Consider the following 22,419-nt stretch of genomic DNA (forward strand, 5'->3'; position numbering starts at 1 on the left):
AGGAACTGACAGAAATGAATTGATTGAATGAGGTTCATAAGGAAATTTATATTTCTTTCAGTTGTAGATGTATGGTAGATGGTGCGTGTGGTTCATGGTTTCCCAGTGAAGTGCACAGCAATGAGGGAACTTCAATTATTTGGATTGTAGTGGAACTTCAATCAGGCACATTATCACAGTTCTTTACTCATCAGGAAAGCAGATCATGCAAAATTGCAGTTCTATCACAAGTAGGATTGCAGTGATCATGTCACAAGTATGATTTTATTAGAATGATTGCAAATCATGTTCATATGAAATAACAGTTTGAAATACACATTGCAAATAAAAATGAACAGCTTTAAAAGCATATACTTTTTTTAAACAGCAGCAATATTCTCATGTACAAGAAAACGTACAACTACAAAATACTGTGTTAAGCATATAAACAGATACCAAGCTATACATGCTTACATTTATTTTGGATTTTCTATAATTATAATCAAAGCCCTATATAAAAATACTTAATGTTACTATAATGTTGGCAGCAATAATACTTAACATTTTAACATAATAGAAGAAAAAATACACTGCATTTAATAATATTAACTGCAGAAATTTTACATAGCAATAAACTGTACACTTACACCTCACCTCCAACTTTCAGACTCTAGTATGTACCTATACATTAGAATTTATACATATAACACCCCATCTCTCCCAGAAAGCACGTATTCACAAAAACTCCTGCACACACATACATACACATAACACATCATACTCTTGTCATAAATCTTTTCTACTTATTTGGCCTAAGCTGATTTTCTTTTGAAAGCTGTTCTGAAAGCTGTTCAGTTCAATCAAGCCAAGTTTATAAGAGGCTATTCATAGGTTGCTTAAGACGTTTTACATTTGAGCCTGTCACCCCTGCATATTGTTTCAAAGTCTCAGTGCAGACACTCTTTTTCTCATGTGGTATTACTGTTATTATATCCACTTAATTTACACACATTGTGGCAATGTATAGCTAGTCAAGTGCAAACAATGTCAACATACTGCAATATATAAATGCTTACCATACAAAGCATGGCAAAGTAAAGCACTTTGTCGCTGTGCTACTGTACATACTACATATGTAAGGGATAATGTATTGTCTGGCGGTCATTATCGAAAAAATAAATCCCGACGGGACGAACAAGACCCCAAAGCGCAGGGGTCTTGTTTCGTCCTGAAGGGATTTCTTTTTTCGATAATGACCGCCAGACAATACATTATCCCGCTTATTATACGGTTACTTGCCAAAACGATAGAAGACATTCCTCCAAAATACTTCTTTTTAATGATTTTGTTGCTGTTTCTTGATTAGAAATAGTTCTTCGAGCAAATAGAACTTTAAAGTTTCAGGTGCTGCGTAGCAACCCATTACTTGTTGACTTCAAGTTACAATGGCTATGTCTCAAACCGGGTACCTGCGCACTTCAAACACTGACTTTCAGGGCGTAGGGCGTTCACACTGACAGAACCAGCAGAATTTAGGGCACTGAAAGTACCCGGATTGCGCACTGCAAACGGTAAAAAAATGCAGTGTTAAACGATGGACACTTCTCGCCCTAAACGGGCGCCATCTTGGCTACGTAGGGGAAGAGGAGGAGCCCTTTCGGCAGCTTTTCAGTTTGGAAAGTTGGCTGACTGACGCCTCGCAAATCACTTTGACCATTATTGCTGGTTACAATAACTGTGTTATCGGATAGTACAGTGTCTATTTCTCAGTAACTTTAAAAAAATCTAAGCGAGAAAACGCCAAAAAATTTACATTTACATACAAAACACGGCTGTCAGCGGAGTTTGGTCCGCCATCTTTGTTTCAAATTTCCAGTTGGCCAGAGGGAGCTGGCGCACAGAATAATGGGTAAAAGGCTGGCACATTTGCGTCCGTCAGTATTTCATTTGAGACAACACTAATCAGCAACAGAACGCACTGCATTGCAGTGTACTTCGTAAAGTACTCGTTTTGAGACATAGCCAATGACTTTCCGTTACGTTAAATGACCGGACTACTTGCGGAATGATATAAAAGATGTGAATTATTAGAAGCACAAAACCCGTTGCCAATGAGAGCGGTCATTATCTTTTCGCAGCAGTGAATATCAAGAAATTACAGACCTGCAAACGTTGGGGTGGCCCATTCAAATCAACTGAACTTTTCGGAACATTCTGAAGAGCCGTATATTAACACTGAATTGTGCCCAGGTGTCAGATATAGAGAGAGAACTAGTGAAACATAGTTTACCACCAATACTCTTATCTAATAAACCAGTATCAGATGCTGTAAGGACTAAACAGCTCGGCCTAAAAGTAATTGATTCATTGAAAACTATACATTTAATAGGATTCTCTAATATAGCCACATCTGAGTGTTACATCACCTATGGTTTGGAATAAGCAGGAAAAGAGGTATTGCTTTTTATTACTGTTAAACTAACAGTGTGCAGGTTTTTACTTTTGAGGTATGTTTTTATAGGTAGCTAGTTTTTGTATCATCCCCGAAATTAATTTTCATTGTATATGGTCATGTGAAGCACCGATAAATGTATGTCATTCGATCAAGCCGCCCAAACAATTCACTATGTATTTTTTATGAACCAGAAAACCCTAAAACCAAGTAAAAATGTATACATAAATATTTCACCAAAATACACCAGTTAGCAAGCTAGCTAGCTAGCTTTTATCCATGCCAGCTGTGCTGTAGTGGGTGTTTGCAAGGCAAGTCTGCTTTTAGCTAGTTAACTTGCTAATTTTAGAGAAAATACTGCTGCTTTAAAACCGATTACAAGCTACCTTACAGGTGCTGTAGCATGCACTGACTTGTCACACATGGACTTTAAGTGGCTACAGAGATTTAGGTGCAGGGAAAAGGTAAACAGAAAGAAACAAATCCAGATCCAGTGAGCCGCTCTTGTGAAGCGAAAAGGCCATATCCTACCATGCCCCAAAAGTCGAGTACTCAAGGGCCTTGAGTATGGTCAGACAGATGACTCCACAGAAACGTTCAGACATAAGACTCCTCAGCAAAAAGCAACTGGTCAAAGTCCTCCAACCTGGGATCGCTGCATCTTCGATTCCATTCTCTCTTACCTTGAACAATGGCCAGGGCCACCTCCTGGCTCTTCTTTAAGGAGCTGTGTGGGTCCTCATGGGAGTGCAATGAGAAGTAGTCCCTCACAGCCTTTGTGGCTGTAGGGGAGAGGCAGAACCTGGCCTCTGTGAACTCTCTACTGGGCTCCACATCAGATATCCTCAGACCGGGGTTTTGGGGTGCGTCTTGGTCTGTCACCTGCCTAAGAGCTTGCCTGTGGAGCCTCTCCAGACCTATGGTGGACTCCTGATCCAGGCCCAAACTGACTGCTATTGGTTCAGAGGCACGGCGAGTGGGTCTGGGATGAACATTTTCCACTGAAGGGATGATTGAGTGAGATTTGTGTCGGTGCAAAGCTAATTTGCGAGCACTCTGAATGTAGAACATGGCCTGAGGAAGATCCGGATGGTCACCTCCTGAGACTTGGCTCTTTGGGGCAGGCCTCCTTGCTGTGCGGGCTTGAGGAAGGGCAGTGGTAGCAGAAGCTTTCGGAAGAGAGCAAGCCTGCTGATGGAGTTCTCTCAGCTCTCTCACTGTAAGTGGCTTGTCAGAGGGGGAGTACAACATGCTCTTGCAGTGCTGAGCCTGAAGCAGCGCCTGCTGGTAGGACGGGGGACTACCGGATGTCCTTCCTGCGACAGGTTCAGCTGATTCCTGGGTTCTCCTTTCCCTCCCTTGGCTGACCTTAGCCAAGCCGTCTGAGGAGCCATCCTGCAAATATGCATCTTCCATGCTCTCAAGCTGACGTGAGAGAGAGAGTCGGCGGTCCCTCTTGAGCCAAGAGTTGGGGTGTAGCCCATGGCTGCTCTTCAGGTGGCTCCAGTCGAAGGGGTCCTTAGGAGGGGACTCTCGCGGTGATGTGGTCAGTGGCCCAGAGGAGAAAAGTGACACCTGGGTCGGGGAGCATGGAGAGATATGTCCCATCGAACACGGGGAGACATTCCCCGACATCTTCAAGGGGACCCCTAGTGGAAGGGAAGACGTGGCATAGTCGGCAGAGTGCTGGGAAAAAGCGCTGTCCAGGGAGCTCATGGAGGAGCGAGTCGGGGAGGCATTGGGGGAGTACAGACTGGAGCAACTGGCATCCAAGTGTAGCGGGGGAGGCTTTTTGGTTGTCTCCTTCCATCTCTGTGTTTCCCCGCTGCCAGCCCGATCTGATGAGGCACCCTCACGTTCCAATGTGATTGGCTTGTCCAACCGAAGGATGCTCAGGTGTTTGGTGAACACCTCATCGACCTCGCTGTCCGGAGCGCTGTCTGTAGCGTCGTCGTAACTGCCTTTGCGGACTGTGTGGCTTTCCAGACACCGGAGCAGGGAGGAGGTGGAATTACGGATCGAGGGTTCGGAGCAACGTCGCAAGCGACAGGAACCTGGCAGAACAGGTACTTCGGAAGGACATCGGGTTCGGGAGGAGGATGGTCGAGAGACCTGGGGTACCCTTGAGGGAGGGGTTGGAGGTGGACGGAGGAGAGTCATTGGGAGAGGCGATTCGGGGTCTGTGTCCATCTGATCCAGGTCACAGTCGCTCAGGGTGATGACAGAATCACGACTCCGGCTGTCTGGCTGGGGTGTTGGATGCTGGATGGCCGGGAATGGTGATCCCAAGTCGTCATTTTCCAGTTCATTCTCCAGACTGTCATAAGAGGAATCAGTCATCTGATATGAGGACAGATCTGCACAGGGAAAGAGAAAGTGGGGGTGAGGTGTTTTGAACACTAATAGATAAACATAAGAGATTATATTAAGCAACATCAGGTGTTCTTCATTCTAGTGTGAGGTAAACTCTTTCCATAAGGTCTACGAGGCGTGTGTTTACCAGATCCGAGGTCGCCGTTGCTGCACCTTTGTGGGAATCCACTGAATAGTGACATGACGTCCTCTCTCATCACAGTGTTGCAGTGTTCGATCATCAGACGCACCAACTCACAAACCTGCCAACATTGTTATGGCATCAAGTGTTAATGTGACCAGGGCAAGCTTATTCAGAACTAGTTCATTTATGTAATGACACACTAGAGTGTAAATAATAAATCGTCTTGCTAATTTCACGTATTTGTACACAATCAAAGGGCCAGAAAATAGTGCTTTCAAAGAGGTCTGTTTTCTCAAAACCTTTTGGTCTTTCCCCAGCATTGATTTGCAGAAAATAAACCAGGGAATAAGATCAGTGGGTAAATAGAGTTCCACAATTGGATACATGCTGGTCAAAAGGATGACGCTAGCCCCAGATGCTTGGAAAGTTTTTCCAGTCATCACAGTCCACTAACAGCAAACACGCCATTTATGGCAAAGCATCTGTGTCCGTTTCCTAAATGTTTACAAAATTACAAGATGTGTCCACACTCGAGAGCATCCTCTTCAGAATGTCAAGGTCTCCATGCCTTAAAAAGACGTTTCACAAAGCATTGTCCTTCAAAGACAAACTGTTGTTTCCGTTCAAGCGACAAATTGTACACCAGAGATTTTCATTCAGTTCCAGTCCCAGATTTTTTTTTTTATTGGGATAGGATCACAATATCAGTCACACTATCAAACCGCACCAAACCCGAAAACGAAACAGAAAGCACCATCCAAGAATATGCAACTGTACAAGAAGATCAAGAACAGTAATTCATAACACTAATACAAGGTGATACAAAAAGACAACAGAAGGACAAACAGTACTTCATAGAGACTTAAGATTCAAAAACAAAACTCTAAATCATTCTTTTTGACTGAGTATAGCTCATAGTGCCAAAGGGGTTTGTCAGTATGCTGGTAGGATTTCCTCTGTGCCGCCTGTGGTGTGCTCTGCCATGGGGGTTGTTGCCGGAGATGTTGAAACCACAAATTTTTCCGGCCCAAGTAGCAATGTACAGGCCGCCACATGCATATCTAAGAAAACAAACCACCAGCGAGCAGACAGCAGCACACTGTAGCGACACTGGGATGATGGTGAGAACGGGGGGCGGCTGACCTCAGGAATCTGAAGGAAATGCTTAGAATATTTCCCAGTGAACCTCAGCTTCCACGACAAGTGAGTGCTCATTTGAAATATCCCCCCGAAAAAAAATTAAATTGTGAAGATCTTTACAGAAGTAAAATGACATTTCAGGTAGTGGGATGTTCCTTTCAGATAACTCTGATGACACTCCTACAATAGGCATGATTTCAGTATGCAACTTAATACTATACCTACTGTGTAGTGCAGCCAGCATCAGACTGTGTTAGTGTGAATGAGAGTTTGTGTCTCTCACCTTCTTGGCTCCATCACCCTCCAACTCGGGGCTGCTGAGAGCAGGACCAGAGAGCATGCTGGGAGCGATGCAGATGGCCAGGTTGAAGGCATTCATCTGGTTATCATGGGAATGGAGGTGGACACGGTGCAGCACTGCCAGCACGTGACTCAGCAGCAGCGAATTATCACAGGGCAGACGGCCCACCAACCTGTTCGAATGGGCAGAGGGCAAAGGGCAGGGGTCAGAGGTTGTTACCTTTAGGCTCCAAAGTCAGGATGACTGACCAGCGAGGGCAGATTTTGAGATTAGATATGACTGACTTCTGCTCTTAGTGGCTCATTTGGTACACAGAGTGTAAATGTCATGGACCACTGTACCAACTGGAATCTTTGATACACATAGCTACATTCCTAGATAATGACATAAAACATAAAAGGCCATCATAATTCAGAGTGTTATGTGGCTTGAACTGCAATCACAGCAGTGATTTTCAGCGTGATGGATGGCATTGTTTGTTTGTCACTGTACCTCTGAATTGCTTCCAACTGGCTCTCCTCCCCCTCGATTGGCCCATCCATAGCACCCATCCATAGCTCGTACAGATCAGACGACAGCAGGCTGCCCGGAATGTTCCGCAGGAAGTCCTGAATCATAATGACAGCCACCAGTCAAGGCACAGCCACACAGCCTGTCCTAGTCACTGATTAGCAAGCTGCTTTTGGGTGGATCGTGTACATTTTGCTGCTAAAAAACCCCTCCACTTCCACTCTGCCATTCCACCACTACCACTTTGAGATTTTAAGGGTTGCCCAATGTAAGTGCCTGGTGGCCTCCATAAATGTAAACTGCTACACGAAACCCTCAAAACTGTTAAGCGGCATCAACGTGTGTCTAACCACAGTGATCAGTGAGATATGGTCATGTGAAGTACCAATAATTTAAAAGCTACTCTGGCAGGTGGAGAGCAATAAACTTCAAATTAAAGACCAGACATGTTGTGCAAGAGACAATGTCACTGACAGCAACACTGCTTAATTAAATTGAAAGGTAGGATGAGATCATCCTAGCAGTGTTTACAACAAGGATAATGAATCCTGTGATGAAAGCACTCACCCCACCTGGCCTTCTAGTATGGTTAGCCTAATCTCACACTACTCAGAAAGCATTACAATGTGATCTATTTCCATAAACGGTGTATATAAAATGGATCCGGTGTATATAATAAGAGTTCCAGTTTTCAACGGAGTTACAGGGCTAAAATACCCATCTAGACCTTTGAAGAGATTTGAGAGTCTGAGGGCGTTTTTTCAATTTGGATTTCAAAAGTGGGCCAACCTCATGACACACTCAGGCAAGGATCAGCTTCTGGAAATGTGTCTCTGATTAAGTTGTAGCTTTGCTTTGTTGAGAAGAAATTGGATGTGAAACAGGATTTGTGTCTGCTCTGTGTCATCTAGTCACACCAAAGATGTGGTCGCAGTTAGCCAACTGGCATAAAGATGACGTGGCATATGGACTTGAAGTCGATTCATTTGCTGTGTATGCATACTCAAAAAGGCACCTGTGTTCAGACACACACCTAAATGACCCCAAAGTGCTGTGTGTAATTCATCTAATAACAACATTGCATTTTTTAAACTTTCAATAAGCATGTCATCTCAAAGACACCAATGAAGAACTGGACACTCAACATTTTGATATATCTTGTTGCTAGATGTTACTAATTTCTTTGTTTCAGCCATGCCTTTGTCTTTGTGTTCATTTCTCTGGCCTTGAAATAAGCTCCAGTCTAAGATCCTTTTTATGAATATGACTCCATTTGCAAAGTTTACTTTTGTTTGGGATGTTTTTTCTAGTGTGGCAGTGTCTTGCGGAAGACTGCATGCCTACCAGTGACACCACATTCAGCGCATTCACTGTGGTGTGAAAGCATTCTATTGAACTCCAGTTTGGCTTGGCAGATGAGCACTTCCCTAAATTAAATTGAAAAAGATTGGATCATCCTCAAAGCTCACATCACGACCAAAGGCCAAATACACATTTAGTCTCTGATGAAATGGCTCTAAATGAGGCATGTCCTTTAATCTCAATAGCAGCCTTGATCTAGACCTCCAATCCAATATAGATCAAGAGCTAGCTTGTGGCAGTATGAATGCACTCACTTTCACTGATATTATACTTTAGATGTTGCATTTAGGCCCAACACGATGTCATATTAAAAATGTGTTCCAAATAGCATACATCAGCTACATAATAATTACATAGTTTTACAAAAGTAGTTTGCATCTACTTTTAACTTGTAACTGTAAGCTACCTACCTACTTCTCATCAGTATTTCTTGTTTGTTTGTTTGTTTGCATCTATACGGCACAAATATCTAACTATGTAGATTGTTAGTTGTATTGCTGTTTTTGCACTTATAGGGATACATTCACATGTTGGACAGCAACAGTGAGGGGAAGGGGACATGACAAGTGTTTCACTGGAGGTTTTCACTGTAATTGCAATTTGATCCAGATGCTGTAAACAGACACACAACAGACAGAAAACCTACAGAGGATCTCAACCAGAATTCAGTTCCTGGAGACATAGTGGTGCTTAAAATACCAGAAACTGACCTTTAGGACGGCGGCGATGACGAAGATGGACTCGTGTACCAGGGAGACGTCTCGGGAGCCGGAGTCCAGTCGGTCCCTCAGGTCCCGGCACGCTTTGGCTCCGGCAGAGCGCCGGAAGATCCCTCTAGTGAAGGGAGCCTCCTGGTACAAGAACACCAGGATGTCCTGGACAGAGATATGAGGGCAAAAGCAAAAGAGAAAAGAAAGAAATGGAAAGAATTTTGAGAAATTCAACAATTTTGAGAAATTCAACAATTTTAGAAAAGTACACTTCTGAGTACACTACAGTATGCTTTATTATTACTACACACAGTTATTCTCAAGAATGTACAGTACATATTCTAAAGATGTTTAATATAATGTATCGCTTTAATTTCTTTTTCTTTTTCTGAGGGCCAATAAGGTGTAACAATATTGCTACATTTACCATGATTGGCCTTGGCAGAGCATCGTCATGGCACACTGCATTGAGTGGCAGACCAAAGAGCTGCCCAGGAGCAGAGAAGAAGGGGGTTGGGGGCGGGTCATCCAATTGGTTGGTGGAACCTTTCCAAAAAGCCCAGCTGATGAGGGAACGTCTCCTCTTGGTTGGCTTCTGACCTGGCTCCACTGTAGAGGAGGACGACAGATAGAGAAGAAAAGAAATTCTCACTGGACATTAACAAAAATGTTCAAAGATGCTCATGTGTTAAGCATTTTTTTTGGTGTATGGCTTTCAGTTACTCAAAAGCATCTTGGGAAAAAGAAAGCAAATTGAAGTAAAGTGCATGACACTAACATGAAGTAATGGACACCAAACCCGTCGACTCACCTATGAAAGACTGGCCCACGACCACACGACTTGGCTTGAGGATGAATTGGCACTGGTTATCACTCTGAAGCTGGTCTAGGAACAGCTCCACCTGCGTCTCAGCAGGCGCGTTAGCATCTTTGGGGTCGTCGAGGCAGGCTGACGGGGGTCTGAGATGACTCATCTGGATGCTGAAGGGGAACTCGTGACCTGTGAGTGACCCCAGCGTGGTTGGGTTAGGAAGGGTATGGAAGTGAAAGGGATGCACTTGCCCCCCTGAAGAAATTTTTACTTTTCATGCTAGCACTTCTGCTGAGGGGTTAAGAAGTGTATGACACCCCTAGCGCATCTTTTAAACAGATTCCTCCAACTGTGATCATATACCACGCATGACTTCTAGAAAGTTCTATGAATTCTATGAGTGTGAAACATGAGCCGTGTGAGTTGTGTGATCGTTTCTGCTGGGGTAGAGTATGAAGGGCACTGCCTGTGATCTTACCAATGAGAGGATAGGGGGCATTATCCCTCTTTGAGCTCACCCACAGCTGATAATCCTTCACATTACCCTGCAGGAACAACATCAGGGACAGGTTTTAGCCTCATTTCACCATTGTAATATTAATAACATAGAAATAGACTTTATATGTGAAGCTCCCAGAGTGTGACAAACAAGAACATAAACTACGTGTACTATATCGTATATCTTTAATTGTTAATGGAAAATAGATAGATAGATATATTTATTTATTTTGTCTGTTCATAGAGTCACTTTTCACACAATATGAAACACTCAAAAGTTCTTAAAAACAAAGTTCAAAGTTCATGCAAAGTTTATTTATGCAAATAAGAATGAAATAATAACTCAAATAAAAGTCAAATGAACTAATATGATGATAAAAAATAAATCTTACCCAACAAGTCAAATACGCATGCTAAATACACAAATGAAAAAACATAGACTTTTTTTGTTGTTGGTGAGAAAAGTCTAGAGTTTCAAGATTCAAGTGTTTTATTTGTCACATACAACAAATGTAGTGAAATGTAAAAGGGTCTACGCTCATCTCTGTGCAAAAATCAAATCAAATCAAATAAATAAATAAAAATAAGTAGACTGTAGACTGTCTCACAGCCACCGTCACGGCCAACCAGGCACGTGAGTGGCACACACATGGCACTCACCACAATGCCAAACTGCTGCAGGGCCAATCGGATGACCTCACTGGCACTGTCGGAGTTGCTAACAGCTAAGGTCTTGGCCTGAGGAGTAAAGGAGAGCAGAGCGAGTCAATGAAATGTGAACATGTGACCCCACGTGCACTTCTGGAAAAGGCTAACAGGAGGTGAGCTTACGTATGCACAGTTCCCAACGTCTTTTGCGAACACTTTCAGGGGGATCGTTTTTGGGTTGTCCTTCTCTTTCTCCTCTTGCATGTGACTGTCACGTTATAGGAGAGGATAGTGGAATTTTATTGGAAAACAAATCTACCATGCAAAGCATGTTTTGTTGTGTATACTGTTGTAAGGAAGATGACCTGAGTAGCAGGGCATGGAGTTTACCTTTTAATAAGAGAGAGCCACTTCTCTTTTTGCTCCACAGTGCTGCAAGAAAAAAAGTATTCTTATGTAATATATGTGGATCTTTGCAGTAGCAATAGCCATTAATAACATAGATAGGCATATGAATATCTTACAAAATAAAAGTCTGAAAGTCATGTCAAATTAGTGACAAATGTTCAAATATTGAGCCTTTCAACATAAGAATTTGCCAACTAAGTTTCTGTCAAATTGGATACTTTAGAGAAAGTTTTGCAAACACTTTCAAGTGTACTTGATAGCCCGTTTAAAAACATTAAAGGAGACCTATTAAGGTTATTTTCAATGTTCATATTACATTTTTGGGGTCTACTAGAACAGATTTACATGCTTCAATGTTCCAAAAACACATTATTTTTCTCTCTATTCACCTTGTCAGAAACACTCTGTTAGAACTCCATGGTCTTTAACAATGAGCCAAGTGTGCTCTGATTGGTCTGCTAGGCGGGCAATAAGGATTGTGTTATGAGATTGCGTCATCTTGTAACAAAGGAAAAGGGCTGGAATTCTAACGAGGCATTTCAGGCAGCTGAGAAAAGGGGTTTCTGTGGGAGAGAGTTACGCCATTCAGTAAGTAAACCAATGTAACATGGCTGGTTTGTTCTTTCAAAGAAGAAGCCATGATTTCAGAGACAAAAGACAATAACACTATCAAGGAATAGTGGTGGTCTATAGTAGTGTATAATAGTGTAGCCTGTCTTTTAGCTTTGTTGTTGATATGCCTATGCCTTGGAAGCTAAAGGAGATAGGTGCAGCTTTGTGAGCTTCGGCTAACTGGCCTCTGTTACATCTAGACATGACAAACACTTCATTAGATGTGTGTTCATGAGTGTACCTGAAGGTGGCCACGCAGTTGCAGGTGGGCCAGCCCATGACGAAGCTCCTCTCCTGGCTGGTGCTGCCCTCACACACCTCATCCATGCAGCTGGCGATCCACATCTGAGACACGTAAGCCTGGGCCTTCATCTTAAAGTTGGTGGATGACCTGAGGAGGTGGCACAACACTGTGTGTTTACATGTGTAAATATGTAAGTGTGTAACAGACACACACACACACACACACACAAATATCCTCAAACATACAACTTCAGCAAAAAAAGTGTAAGGATGACATGCAAATGAGACAACAATATAGTGTCCAAACAAACATATCAAATCTATGTCCTGTGTTTACATTAGTGTTTTTTTCAAAGAGTACTTTTCCCCAATTGTCATTTCCACACACGCATACATAGTTAGTCAAACATTTTGTGACACTGTGCTTTCAGATCATGTGCAGTCTACCACTAGCCCTCTTTTCCCTATATTTGAACTTAATCCAAATCTCCAAAGCTGTGAGAGATCAATGGGGCAGGGGTGTGTGAGTATGCGTGTGTGTGTGTGTGTGTGTGTGTGTGTGTGTGTGTGTGTGTGTGTGTGTGTGTGTGTGTGTGTGTGTGTGTATGTGTGTGTTAGTGCATGGATGGAAGAGAGCTGGTGTAAGTCATTGGTTTGGCAAACTCTCACGGCCCCATCATATCGACCCCTCTCTCTGTCATCTGACGCCACCAGCCTCCATGCGGTACGGTGTGCTGTGTGTGTGTGTGTGTGTGTGTGTGTGTGTGTGTGTGTGTGTGTGTGTGTGTGTGTGTGTGTGTGTGTGTGTGTGTGTGTGTGTGTGTGTGTGTGTGTGTGTGTGTGTGTGCGGTGCAGCCTGCACGTCAACGGGGCAGCCCTCTCAGTTTCTCTCTCTTCCGTGACACTCGTGACGGCATATGTAGGTCATCATAGCCAAGCGAGCGGCAGGGGCCCCAAACCAAGGCACACCACCCCTCCTCCTGCCCTCCCCTTCCCCTCCCCTTCCCCCAACCTTCCCCCATGCTCCAGAGAATCTTCCTTCACCCACACCCACCCACTTTCCCCTTCTCCACCTCCACTCAACAAAGCCCAAAATCTTGCTTGGGGGGGTTGGGGGTGATGTGAGTGTGAGTGTGAGTGTGAGTGTGTGTGTGAGTGTGTGAGTGTTTGTGTGTGTGTAACAGTCAGGCAGTGCCTTCGGCCTGCAACCCAAACACTGCGTGTGTGATAAGCTCACCGTGCCGGGGCCCTCCGACTTCACAGGCGGGCAGCGGCTTTGATCCCGAGCCGCGCGCAGATCGAGTTAATTAGCCCGCTGGGTGGTAATTACCAAGCAGGGGGCCCCGGGCCGAGAGGAGGCACCATGGGAAGGGAAAAGGGGGATGTGGGCCACTGATCCTATGAGAGCTATCAGGCAGGGGAAGAGAAAGAAGGGTGGAGGCGCACCACCGGATGTCGCCCCTCTTTCCTCTTCTCTTTATTTCTCCGCTTTTTGATTTGTCTGGGCCTCTCCTGATCTCCCGTCTGTTTGTCTTTCCAATCACATTTTGCTGTACCTTTGGCCCTCTTCACGGCTCCCAGTGTAAGTATGGATCGTTCACCCCCCCGTCTCTCTTTCTCAGTGTGTGTTATCCCTCAATTACCCATCCACTTGGAGGAAGCTATTCCACTGTGCCGCCGTCCCATGTGGGGAAACAAAAGTTCTTTTGGGAGTTGGGGCTTGAATGAAATCACCACTGAGCCTCAATTTGTATGCATCTCTATCTCCCTCTCCTCTCTTTCTCTTTCTCTTTCTCTTTCTCTCTCTCTCTCTCTCTCTCTCTCCCTCTTTTCATCTGTCTCACTTACTTTGCCTTGGTGATGAGGAGAATGTCGTTGAAGAGGAAGAGGTGCCTCTCTTGTGTCTGCAGGCCGGTCTTGAGCTGAGCGTAGGCATGAGCGACGAAGTGGCGCGTGGGCGTCAGGTAGGACTGGACCAACACGCACGTCTCCGGACTCACTGGCATCAGGAAGTTCTCCCTAGAACATAGAGCCATGCGGAAGGGGGTCACACATCCACACAAGCGTCATGGAACACAGACTGATAGCACTGAGGCCTAGCATAGCATAATATTGTGGTTTTAGTTTCTTGTAGGTTTGAGCCTCAGCTTCATGCATCTTCTATCCATTTCCTCACCCCCCTCTGACCCCAAGGCTTATGGATACTGTAGTGACAGTCACACGTCACTTATCCCTTATTCCTGCACACTATATTTTTCTCAGTTTTGCTAATTAGCACCCACGGCGAAACACTAAATCATGATTGTAAATGAAAATGCTGCATATCATAAAAATTGCAATAGTGCAGGAGGATTGTTTTTATTGAACACTGATAAAGAGAAGAAATACTGTGCCTGAAGACTATAAAAATCAACCCTATTCACTCAAAATCACAAGAGGATTGCTAAAAAATTCCAGGGTTCATTTTCAAGTTTCCCAAACAGATTAAATGAAAAAAAGAAAGGATAAATCAGGAGAATAACAGCTTGAAGAAACCCTGCTGACTCCAAAGGAGACAATGCTATTGGCTGTTTGTGAATGTAGACTCATCAGCTTTTTTCATCGCCTCATCATTTGTTCCACAGATGCTGTCCATAAGTCAGAAAGGTATCAGGGCCCTTTCTTGCCTTCAAAGTCCCATATTTGAAAAGAATGCCAATGTCTCACCATAGATAGCCATGAAAAAAATATGAGACTATGTCAAGTTCTCTCTCCTTAACTGACCACAGTGAGAATGGAGTATAGATCAGACAGACATCCCTTCCAGTAATGTAACACATTTTGATAACTGTTTTCATAGCTTTTGATAGAAGTGTTTCATGACCCCCCCCCCACACACACACACACACACACACACAGGCCTGTGTTTGCAGGCCACCTGTGTCCCGTGTGAATGGGGCCACTGAGTACGGCAGGGTCACAGGAGCATGAGAAGGCGTGGGGATGACCACACTCTGTGGTGGCACTTTAACAAGGTTATCCAGGTCCTGAGACACCTGGGGCAAAGCCCTGGTCTATTTTTAGCATTTTGATCCTCCTGAGATTGGTGAGTATAATCCCTAATAGCTATTAAGAGGCTACTGAGGTAGTCACACTGTGACTGAGAAGGAGAGAGTGAGTGAGGAGGAAGTAATTCAAGAAACAAAGAATGAACAAAACAAAGCAAACACGTGAAATAGAGAGAGAGAGTGGGATAGAGAGAGAGAGAGAGAGAGAGAGAGGGAGAGGGAGGGGTGTATAAATACTTGGTACAAGCAGTGCAACCATAAGCCACAAGCCCTCAAAGTTCACCATGAATGCCTTACAGCATAAACAGAGGCATAATAATTGCAGAGATTTTCAAAGTGCCTTCACAGTGAACCTGACAGAAGGGTTAAAAGTAGTCTAATACCCGTTTGTCACTGCCGACAATGACATTCTTTCAGCAGACCGTAAACACCCCATTGGAAATCAATGCTGTCCTATTTGCAGCAAGGTTTTAAGTGACTGTGCGCAATCCACAGGGTGCAAACTTCTCCCTGTTAATATGATATACAATCTTTCCAAAATGATTGTTTTAAATGGGTCACCATCAAAACCAACTAATGGTTGGAAAAGCTTTGTTGTCACAGAAACACACACAAATCACAGAACACAAACAAACAACAAAAACACACACACAAACACAAACACACATACAAAAACCCACACAAACACATTGATCCAGCCTCTGTAAGAGCACAACTTTAATTATGCTAGTCACCATCAGAATGGACAGATGGGCCGGTGGTATCACTCTCCCCAGATCAGAGACCAGGAGGAAATGTCACCAAAAATAACATCCTGCCTCTCTAGATGGGCTCCTCTCACTGTCAAAAAGGACTTCTGCTATCCGCCTAGGGCTTCCTCTGAGACACTCGTACACAGAGAAGGGAGGGAAACAGGGAGGGCTGAGGGGGGGAAAGTTGAAAAAGAAAGGGAGTAAAATGAAGGGAAAGAAAGTAGGAGAAGACGGGAGAAGGAGGGTTGAGGGACTAAAATCTTGCTGTTAGTGAACACAAACTATACAGCCTGGGACGTTTCTCAGCACTTTGGGTCGAAAATATTTCATTGCTACACCAAAGATACAGTGTTGTTTGTCTCTATAAAGAGAAGGCTCTGGAATGGCAGTACAGCAATCTGCCAAATGCAGTTGTGTAATTTACAATGGCCTACATAAATGTCACAATTTAACAATCTGGGCATGCCATTTCTGATTTAGCCATCTGTCTAGTATAAAAGGCCTAAATCTGGTACCAGCACTCGGCCCTTTGGCAGGCTTTAACGGTGTTGTAATTCATCTTTAAGCAGGGGGTTGGCTGGGACAGTGATTACTGTAATCACACAGCCGGAGTCCAGTTCTGCTGAAAATAAAAGATCTGACATGCTATTGTTTCGCACTAATTGTGAGGAACTGAAGTCCAATCTGATTCAATGTAACTAAGAGTTACCCCTTAAAGACAACCCATCAACATCAGAGTGATACTCTCAACATTAGACTCAGAGGATGTGAGGGGTTAGTCTGGACAATTTAAGTCACCTTCAGCCTTGCCGTAAACATTTAGGACTCATTTGTCTGCTCCCCCAGACCCCCAAACCCCCACCCTCATCTCAGATTCAATTAGTCTTCATCACTTCCTTCAATCCACTGTCCCTCTTTCTTACATTCATTATTTCTCTCCCTCACTCTATATCTCTCACACACACAGAGCTTATCTTTTCAAGGTCAGTCAAGACTAGAAGTTAGTACAAGAGGTGCTTGTTAGGCTTGCAGGCAATGTTGGAGTTTGTGTGAGGTGAGTGTTCAGGCCAGGTTAGGTTTGAGTTTAGATTATGTTAGTTAGCAGGTAGCTAAGAGTTGGAGTTGGCTAGTTGATATTTACTGTATAGCTATTTGGTATAGGGCTCTTAAAATACCTAAGACAATCCCATGACCATTGCAAAAGATTCACAGTTTGGGAGGCTCGTGTTCAGTGCCACAGTGATCTGAATCTTAGATGCCACACAAAACTTGCCAAGTAACACACATGCACACGCATTTGAATGCCTCCCCTCCTCCACTCAGCAGTCATGCTGTGGGAGCTGAACTGGACGAGCAGATTGTTGGTGGTGAAATGGCTGTTTACTGTAGATATGTATAAGCAGAGCGGAGGGCAGAGATGAGACCCTCCTCTGTTAGTGCGTTCCCTGGGACACAGAGACAAAACACTGTTCTTTAGGGTCCTTTCATGGACCTTACAGTCAGTCATGCAACAGACACACACAAACACACACACAGACACACACACAGACACACACACACACACACACACACACACACACACACACACACACACACAAGCCAGGGACAGAATACCACTGAGTCTCAATGTTTGCTCTGGTGAGCGCCCATAGGAGCCCATCACTACCTGGTGACAGCACACTGTTTATCTATATGTCTGAAAGGGAAAACTGCTGCCTGTCTTCCTCCCTTTGAGAGGGCAATGTGGAATAACTGTGGACTGTTTGCCTGTCTACAGACAGCCAAGCTGTCTTTTTCTTAACTTGTCAGTCAGAATGAATCGCCCGTTACTGACATGCATGACGTTTTCTTGATGTTTGAAGGAGTCTGACTGCTTGGGCTATCTGGTGCCACAGCGTCCTTGCCAGTAAAGGGGGGGGGGGAGACCCTGAACTCTGCAGACGTCTCAACGTGGTGACCTTTGACCTCTAGCAGAGACTCAAACCAGATGCTGCAGGCCACACATGCCAGTGGTCGAGCTCACAGCCACTTTCCTTTGGTTGATTTAGCTTCTCTCACAGCGAGAGGAGTTTACTGCCGGATTCTAAGGGTCAGTTAGGCATGTCTGTGCAATAGCACCCATTACCAAAAGAGACATGGATGACGCACGTGAATTGCTGTAAAAGCATCAGGGACGAAAGTATATAACTCCTATGCACTCCCTTCTCAGTATACAACTTATATTTACAACACTTACTTGTACTACTTTACAATGGAGTCAGTCTTACTGAATATGGTAACGTTCTAGTCCATTTGGATGAACTGAACCCAGCACATGGTGTGGAAGTTTTCTTATTAAAATATAGATAAAAATAAAACAAAATGACATATGCAGATTCAAGGGTAGCCACTCATTTACCTTGCATTTTTATCAACACATTATGTCACTGACAAACACCACAGTATCACACCAACACACATATTTGGACACTTTGGATGAGTTAATGTATGACTGTTATGTCTTAGGCTTATCACAACTTTGGCAGCTACTTTACCTGGACAACGTTCTGGATCGGGTAAGTGCTTTACTGATGACCAGCGAAGGAGCGGACTGTCTGCGATGCATCATAGACTTCATCCTCTGAGACAGAGTGAGAGAGCGCAAGAAATAGAAAGAGAAAGTGAGTGGAATCTGACTCCAAAAACAAATTGCAGCAATCCATCAAAATGTTCTTTAGTTCTACTTGGGAACCTCCAAAGAAAGCTTCTTGTAGAACCCACTAAAAGGTCAGGTTAATAGTGGAGCTTGCCACCGAAGTAGGGCTTGCATTGTGGTCTGTTTTGGAGACAAGCCAATGAACTGAATCAAACTGGAGAGCAAATACTGTTTGTGGAGCAGGTGAAAATATATTTCTTAAAGGACATCTGACCCCGACTTCAAATGTCAGACTGTAGACGGTGTGGAAACTGTGTGCACACGGTGACACAAGCTAAACCTGTACGAATCACAAGCTGTTTCAAATTGGGGAAACCTTGGCGTGTCTTTACCTTTGACTAATGATAAGTGCAAGTACATTTGCACAGAGGGCCGGTTGTGGCATGAAAAATGTTGTGCAGACGTAATGTATACAGGGTTGGTTTTTTTTGTGGAGGGTTGCCTTAGTTGCATGTATCCCTTATCGGATACACAGTGATGTACCTGTGAGGACCCCTCCCCAATCAATTTACTAGGCAGCCCACAGCTGATTACACAACCTTCACATGCCAACGACATTTAAGGAAATTTAATTTTAACAGGCAGCCATTACATAGCATGCGTACATACAGTATGTGTGTGTGCACAGGACATTTTTGTTTGCTCTATGCACTATCTATACTGAGGTCTCACAAACGTACCTTTTCCTCAGACCAAAGGGGCACCAAATGTGATGTACAAATGTTTTGACAACGAATAACTTTTAAACAGAGATAAATCTGTTTGTTTGTCAAACTATCTTTCACACTGAAGCTATAACACTGCCGTACATGAAATTAAACACAATTATTGGGTACAGTAATTGGAGGCATGTTTTACTGGATTTTTATAGTACACAATACTTTTTCAAATGGACTTGCCAAGTGCTTAGGGTTTGTGAATGTCTGCATATCTATAGGTATTGGTTTACCCATACAATGAATTAGAAGCATCTTAAAGAATAGCAATCCGTTAAAACTCCACATAGCCATTTCTGCCTTTACTTACATATCTATTAAACTGCTGATCTCAGTCAAACTTAGTTTGATTTTAAAAGGCTACACTGACTTCCATGATGAGCCTCTCAAAGTGACCCTGATGTTCCAGCCAGGTCAAAGGAAAATGCCTAAGACATGTAGGGAGGACCAATTTAATCAGCTTACTTCATGTGAGGGTTACCTCCGATATGAGACAAGGGGAGCATTATCTTACCAGGTCGATCATGTGAATGAGCTATCTCTCAAAAACCTTGAAGGGAGATCTAGTTACTGGTTGGAGTAGACTGGTAATAAAGTCTGCACAGTACTTATGAAAGCGAATCCTTAATTGGCCAAATGTACAGTGGCGTCTTCACATCAAAAGGATATTTGACATGGGATAACTCGAAGCACGTCCAATCAAGTGGAAGGACTGTGCTTATGCCGGCGACACTGGTGTGTGAGGGTCTGTGTGCGTGTTTGGATGGGTGGATAGCATTTTTTAAAGTAAATGTCTGACTGAATTCATCTTTGACATGCAATTATCAACTTTTTCCTCTCAGGAGGCGGAAAAGCCTGCGGCTTTCATAGACAATGACATTTTTCTCTTGCATTCTTTCTCTTCAAATTCCAGTCACTACTTCACACCAGAAAACCATCGGAAATGGATCCTAGGAAAGGGACGTTCTTCCAAATCGGCAGGAAGTGCTCTGCGTTCCTGGCCGTGGTTTTTAGAAACAAACAATTTCTCCAGAGTGGACACAGCCCCATCAAGGAAAAAAAGAGAGAGACTAGATTACCTCATAAACATAACCTGCAAAAACCTGCAAAGTCTCTAATGGACACAATAAAACCGCGCACGCATTGTCTGGCTACAAATTAAAACATCCCACTGACTAGAAGAGTCACAGCCAGTCCTCGTTTGACCAGAAATATCACCTTACAACATCCGTATATATAAAAATCTAAACATATTGTCTGAAAGCGACCATTTATTATGTAAGGATGGCGCAGAACACGTAAAAACACTTACGGGTGATTTGACATAATATTGCCTACAGATTAACAGGGGCTGAGCCAAAAATGTAAGGCATTCCGCGCTGCGCTCAATCTGCGCTTCGTCAGTCAAGAGAGCGCAGGTTCAGCACCCCACGACTGAAGCTTGCAGATGTTGCTTTGACAGCAACCAGCGACTGTACATTGAGAGACACTGCCAAGACCTGTTCAGAATAGCATACCAGCGTCTGCGACAGCGGAACAGAACTGTCACACCTCGCCCAGTCTGAACTGGCCCGTTAGGTGTTAACCTGAGTCAAATCGACAAAGAGAGTGTGAAAGGAAAACAAGCAATCAAATAAACTATTACAAACAGGATGATCCAACCACTGGTATTCAAGGCGGGGATGGATGCTCAAAATAACTTCCCTCTGCATAAACATGGAATTACGTTAAATACAGCACAGTTCAGAAAGACCTTAGCAATCAAGGGCGCCAGTGACTGCGGCCCTGACCGCGAACCATGAGGAGCTCTGTTGACAAGACTTTTCCTCCTACCGATTATATGACGTGTGGGTCTGAATGGCCTTGGTTGCAACGACGTAGACTACCAATATTCAATGGTCGATCCGTTTGTGAGAAAAATGCAATAGGCCTACGCGATAATGGCGATACACAATGTTTTAGGCTACATTATTGCTAACCCACGGTGATGTATGTGCTCATCAAAATCCACAGAGCCCTTTGTAAATGTATAGCCAATATATAGTCTTCAAACTATTCTTCTGAATCCGAGCACCGCGAGCCTTTCAGAGTTCAGTATTCTGGAGTTAAATGAATGACAAAAAACAACTAATAGTAAATGGGCACACTAGGCCTATTCAGTCTTAAACAAAGATGTTAATTACTTCTGCGTATACCATTGCCCATTCCCTAACAAAACAAAGTCCTAAGCTAAAAACAGAGGTTCGTGAGTGAGTGACAATTTGATGTGCATGTTTCAGTCACACGCAGGCTACACCTGGTCCAGTAACCTATAACTTGCTTCGCTAAGGAGCTGGTGACACACGGAACGGCTTTTCAAAGTGCATCCCCCTATGTTATGGCCTAACTATATGACAAAATGTCACATTTTGAGTTGCACAGTGGACTTTCAATGTAAACTTTGAACTATGGATATCTTTGAAATGAACAAAAATGCACTTCACCTTTCCCAATAAACCCACATTTATTGCCCAATTTATTTTATTAAGCTACTGTAGTCATCTGTGTGGAAACAGCTTTCCTCAGATTTACATAGAATTTCTGTTTGTTTGCATAATTTGCAACACGTGATATTACCTTTTTGTCTAACTGAGGACCCATTTTTGGGTCCCCTGTCAGTGATGCGCATCGGCTTGGGTTGATACTCTCTTGCTGCTTCGGCGACATGGTTTCCATTCAGACAGCTTGTTGAATAATCCACGGGCAGTGAGCTTTAATGCCCGTTTGACACACTGAACAGATTTTCAAAGTTGTCTTGAGACGTGCAGTATTCCCATACAAATAAGAAAATTCATTTTTTTCGATAAGTACATCTCAGCCTACGTTAGAGCCAGTCCGATAAAACAAGCTGCGGCCACTGTCAGTACTCCCTTCCCAGTTGCGTCTCAGGTCGCTAACTCTACTACACTCCTTCGCTCTGAGCGGCAACACTGGGTTACCCATTGCCTTAGCATAGAGGGAAATCTGCGCCCCTGGGTCCTAGAGCCGAAAGTAGGTGT

At 43.7% G+C, this 22,419-nt stretch overlaps 1 protein-coding gene across 3 annotated transcripts; it reads right to left on the reverse strand.

Annotated features, from left to right (window-relative positions):
• Positions 1-2,131: 2,131 nt before the first annotated feature.
• On the reverse strand, positions 2,132-22,419 carry arhgap20 (Rho GTPase activating protein 20). 3 transcript variants are annotated; one of them, XM_031558645.1, is made up of 16 exons: positions 21,998-22,418; positions 18,505-18,590; positions 14,020-14,190; positions 12,170-12,319; positions 11,299-11,340; positions 11,092-11,176; positions 10,921-10,998; positions 10,653-10,673; positions 10,241-10,307; positions 9,763-9,951; positions 9,379-9,560; positions 8,952-9,116; positions 6,862-6,977; positions 6,352-6,541; positions 4,932-5,046; positions 2,132-4,788 (listed from the first exon to the last, which is right to left on the reverse strand). In XM_031558645.1, the coding sequence occupies exons 1-16, from the start codon at positions 22,094-22,096 to the stop codon at positions 3,029-3,031; spliced, it is 3,516 nt and encodes a 1,171-aa protein (XP_031414505.1). In that variant the 5' UTR covers positions 22,097-22,418; the 3' UTR covers positions 2,132-3,028. The 3 variants fall into 3 exon arrangements, with proteins under 3 accessions (XP_031414505.1, XP_012695942.1, XP_031414507.1); XM_012840488.3 differs by lacking the exon at positions 10,653-10,673 and having other exon boundaries at positions 21,998-22,419; XM_031558647.1 differs by lacking the exons at positions 12,170-12,319; positions 14,020-14,190; positions 18,505-18,590; positions 21,998-22,418 and adding an exon at positions 11,706-12,159.

This window comes from Clupea harengus, chromosome 21, assembly GCF_900700415.2.
Source record: "Clupea harengus chromosome 21, Ch_v2.0.2, whole genome shotgun sequence".
NCBI lineage: Eukaryota > Metazoa > Chordata > Actinopteri > Clupeiformes > Clupeidae > Clupea > Clupea harengus.

What these genes read in the sequence shown, in the direction of transcription:
- arhgap20 (XM_031558645.1), bottom strand. Translation starts at nt 22,096, where the DNA reads ATGGAAACCATGTCGCCGAAGCAGCAAGAGAGTATCAACCCAAGCCGA. An exon ending in CGTGGGCCAGTCTTTCATAG is followed by an intron (nt 9,561 to 9,762) that starts GTGAGTCGACGG and finishes CCTCCTCTACAG; the next exon opens with TGGAGCCAGGTCAGAAGCCA. An exon ending in CAACGGCGACCTCGGATCTG is followed by an intron (nt 4,789 to 4,931) that starts GTAAACACACGC and finishes TTCCCTGTGCAG; the next exon opens with ATCTGTCCTCATATCAGATG.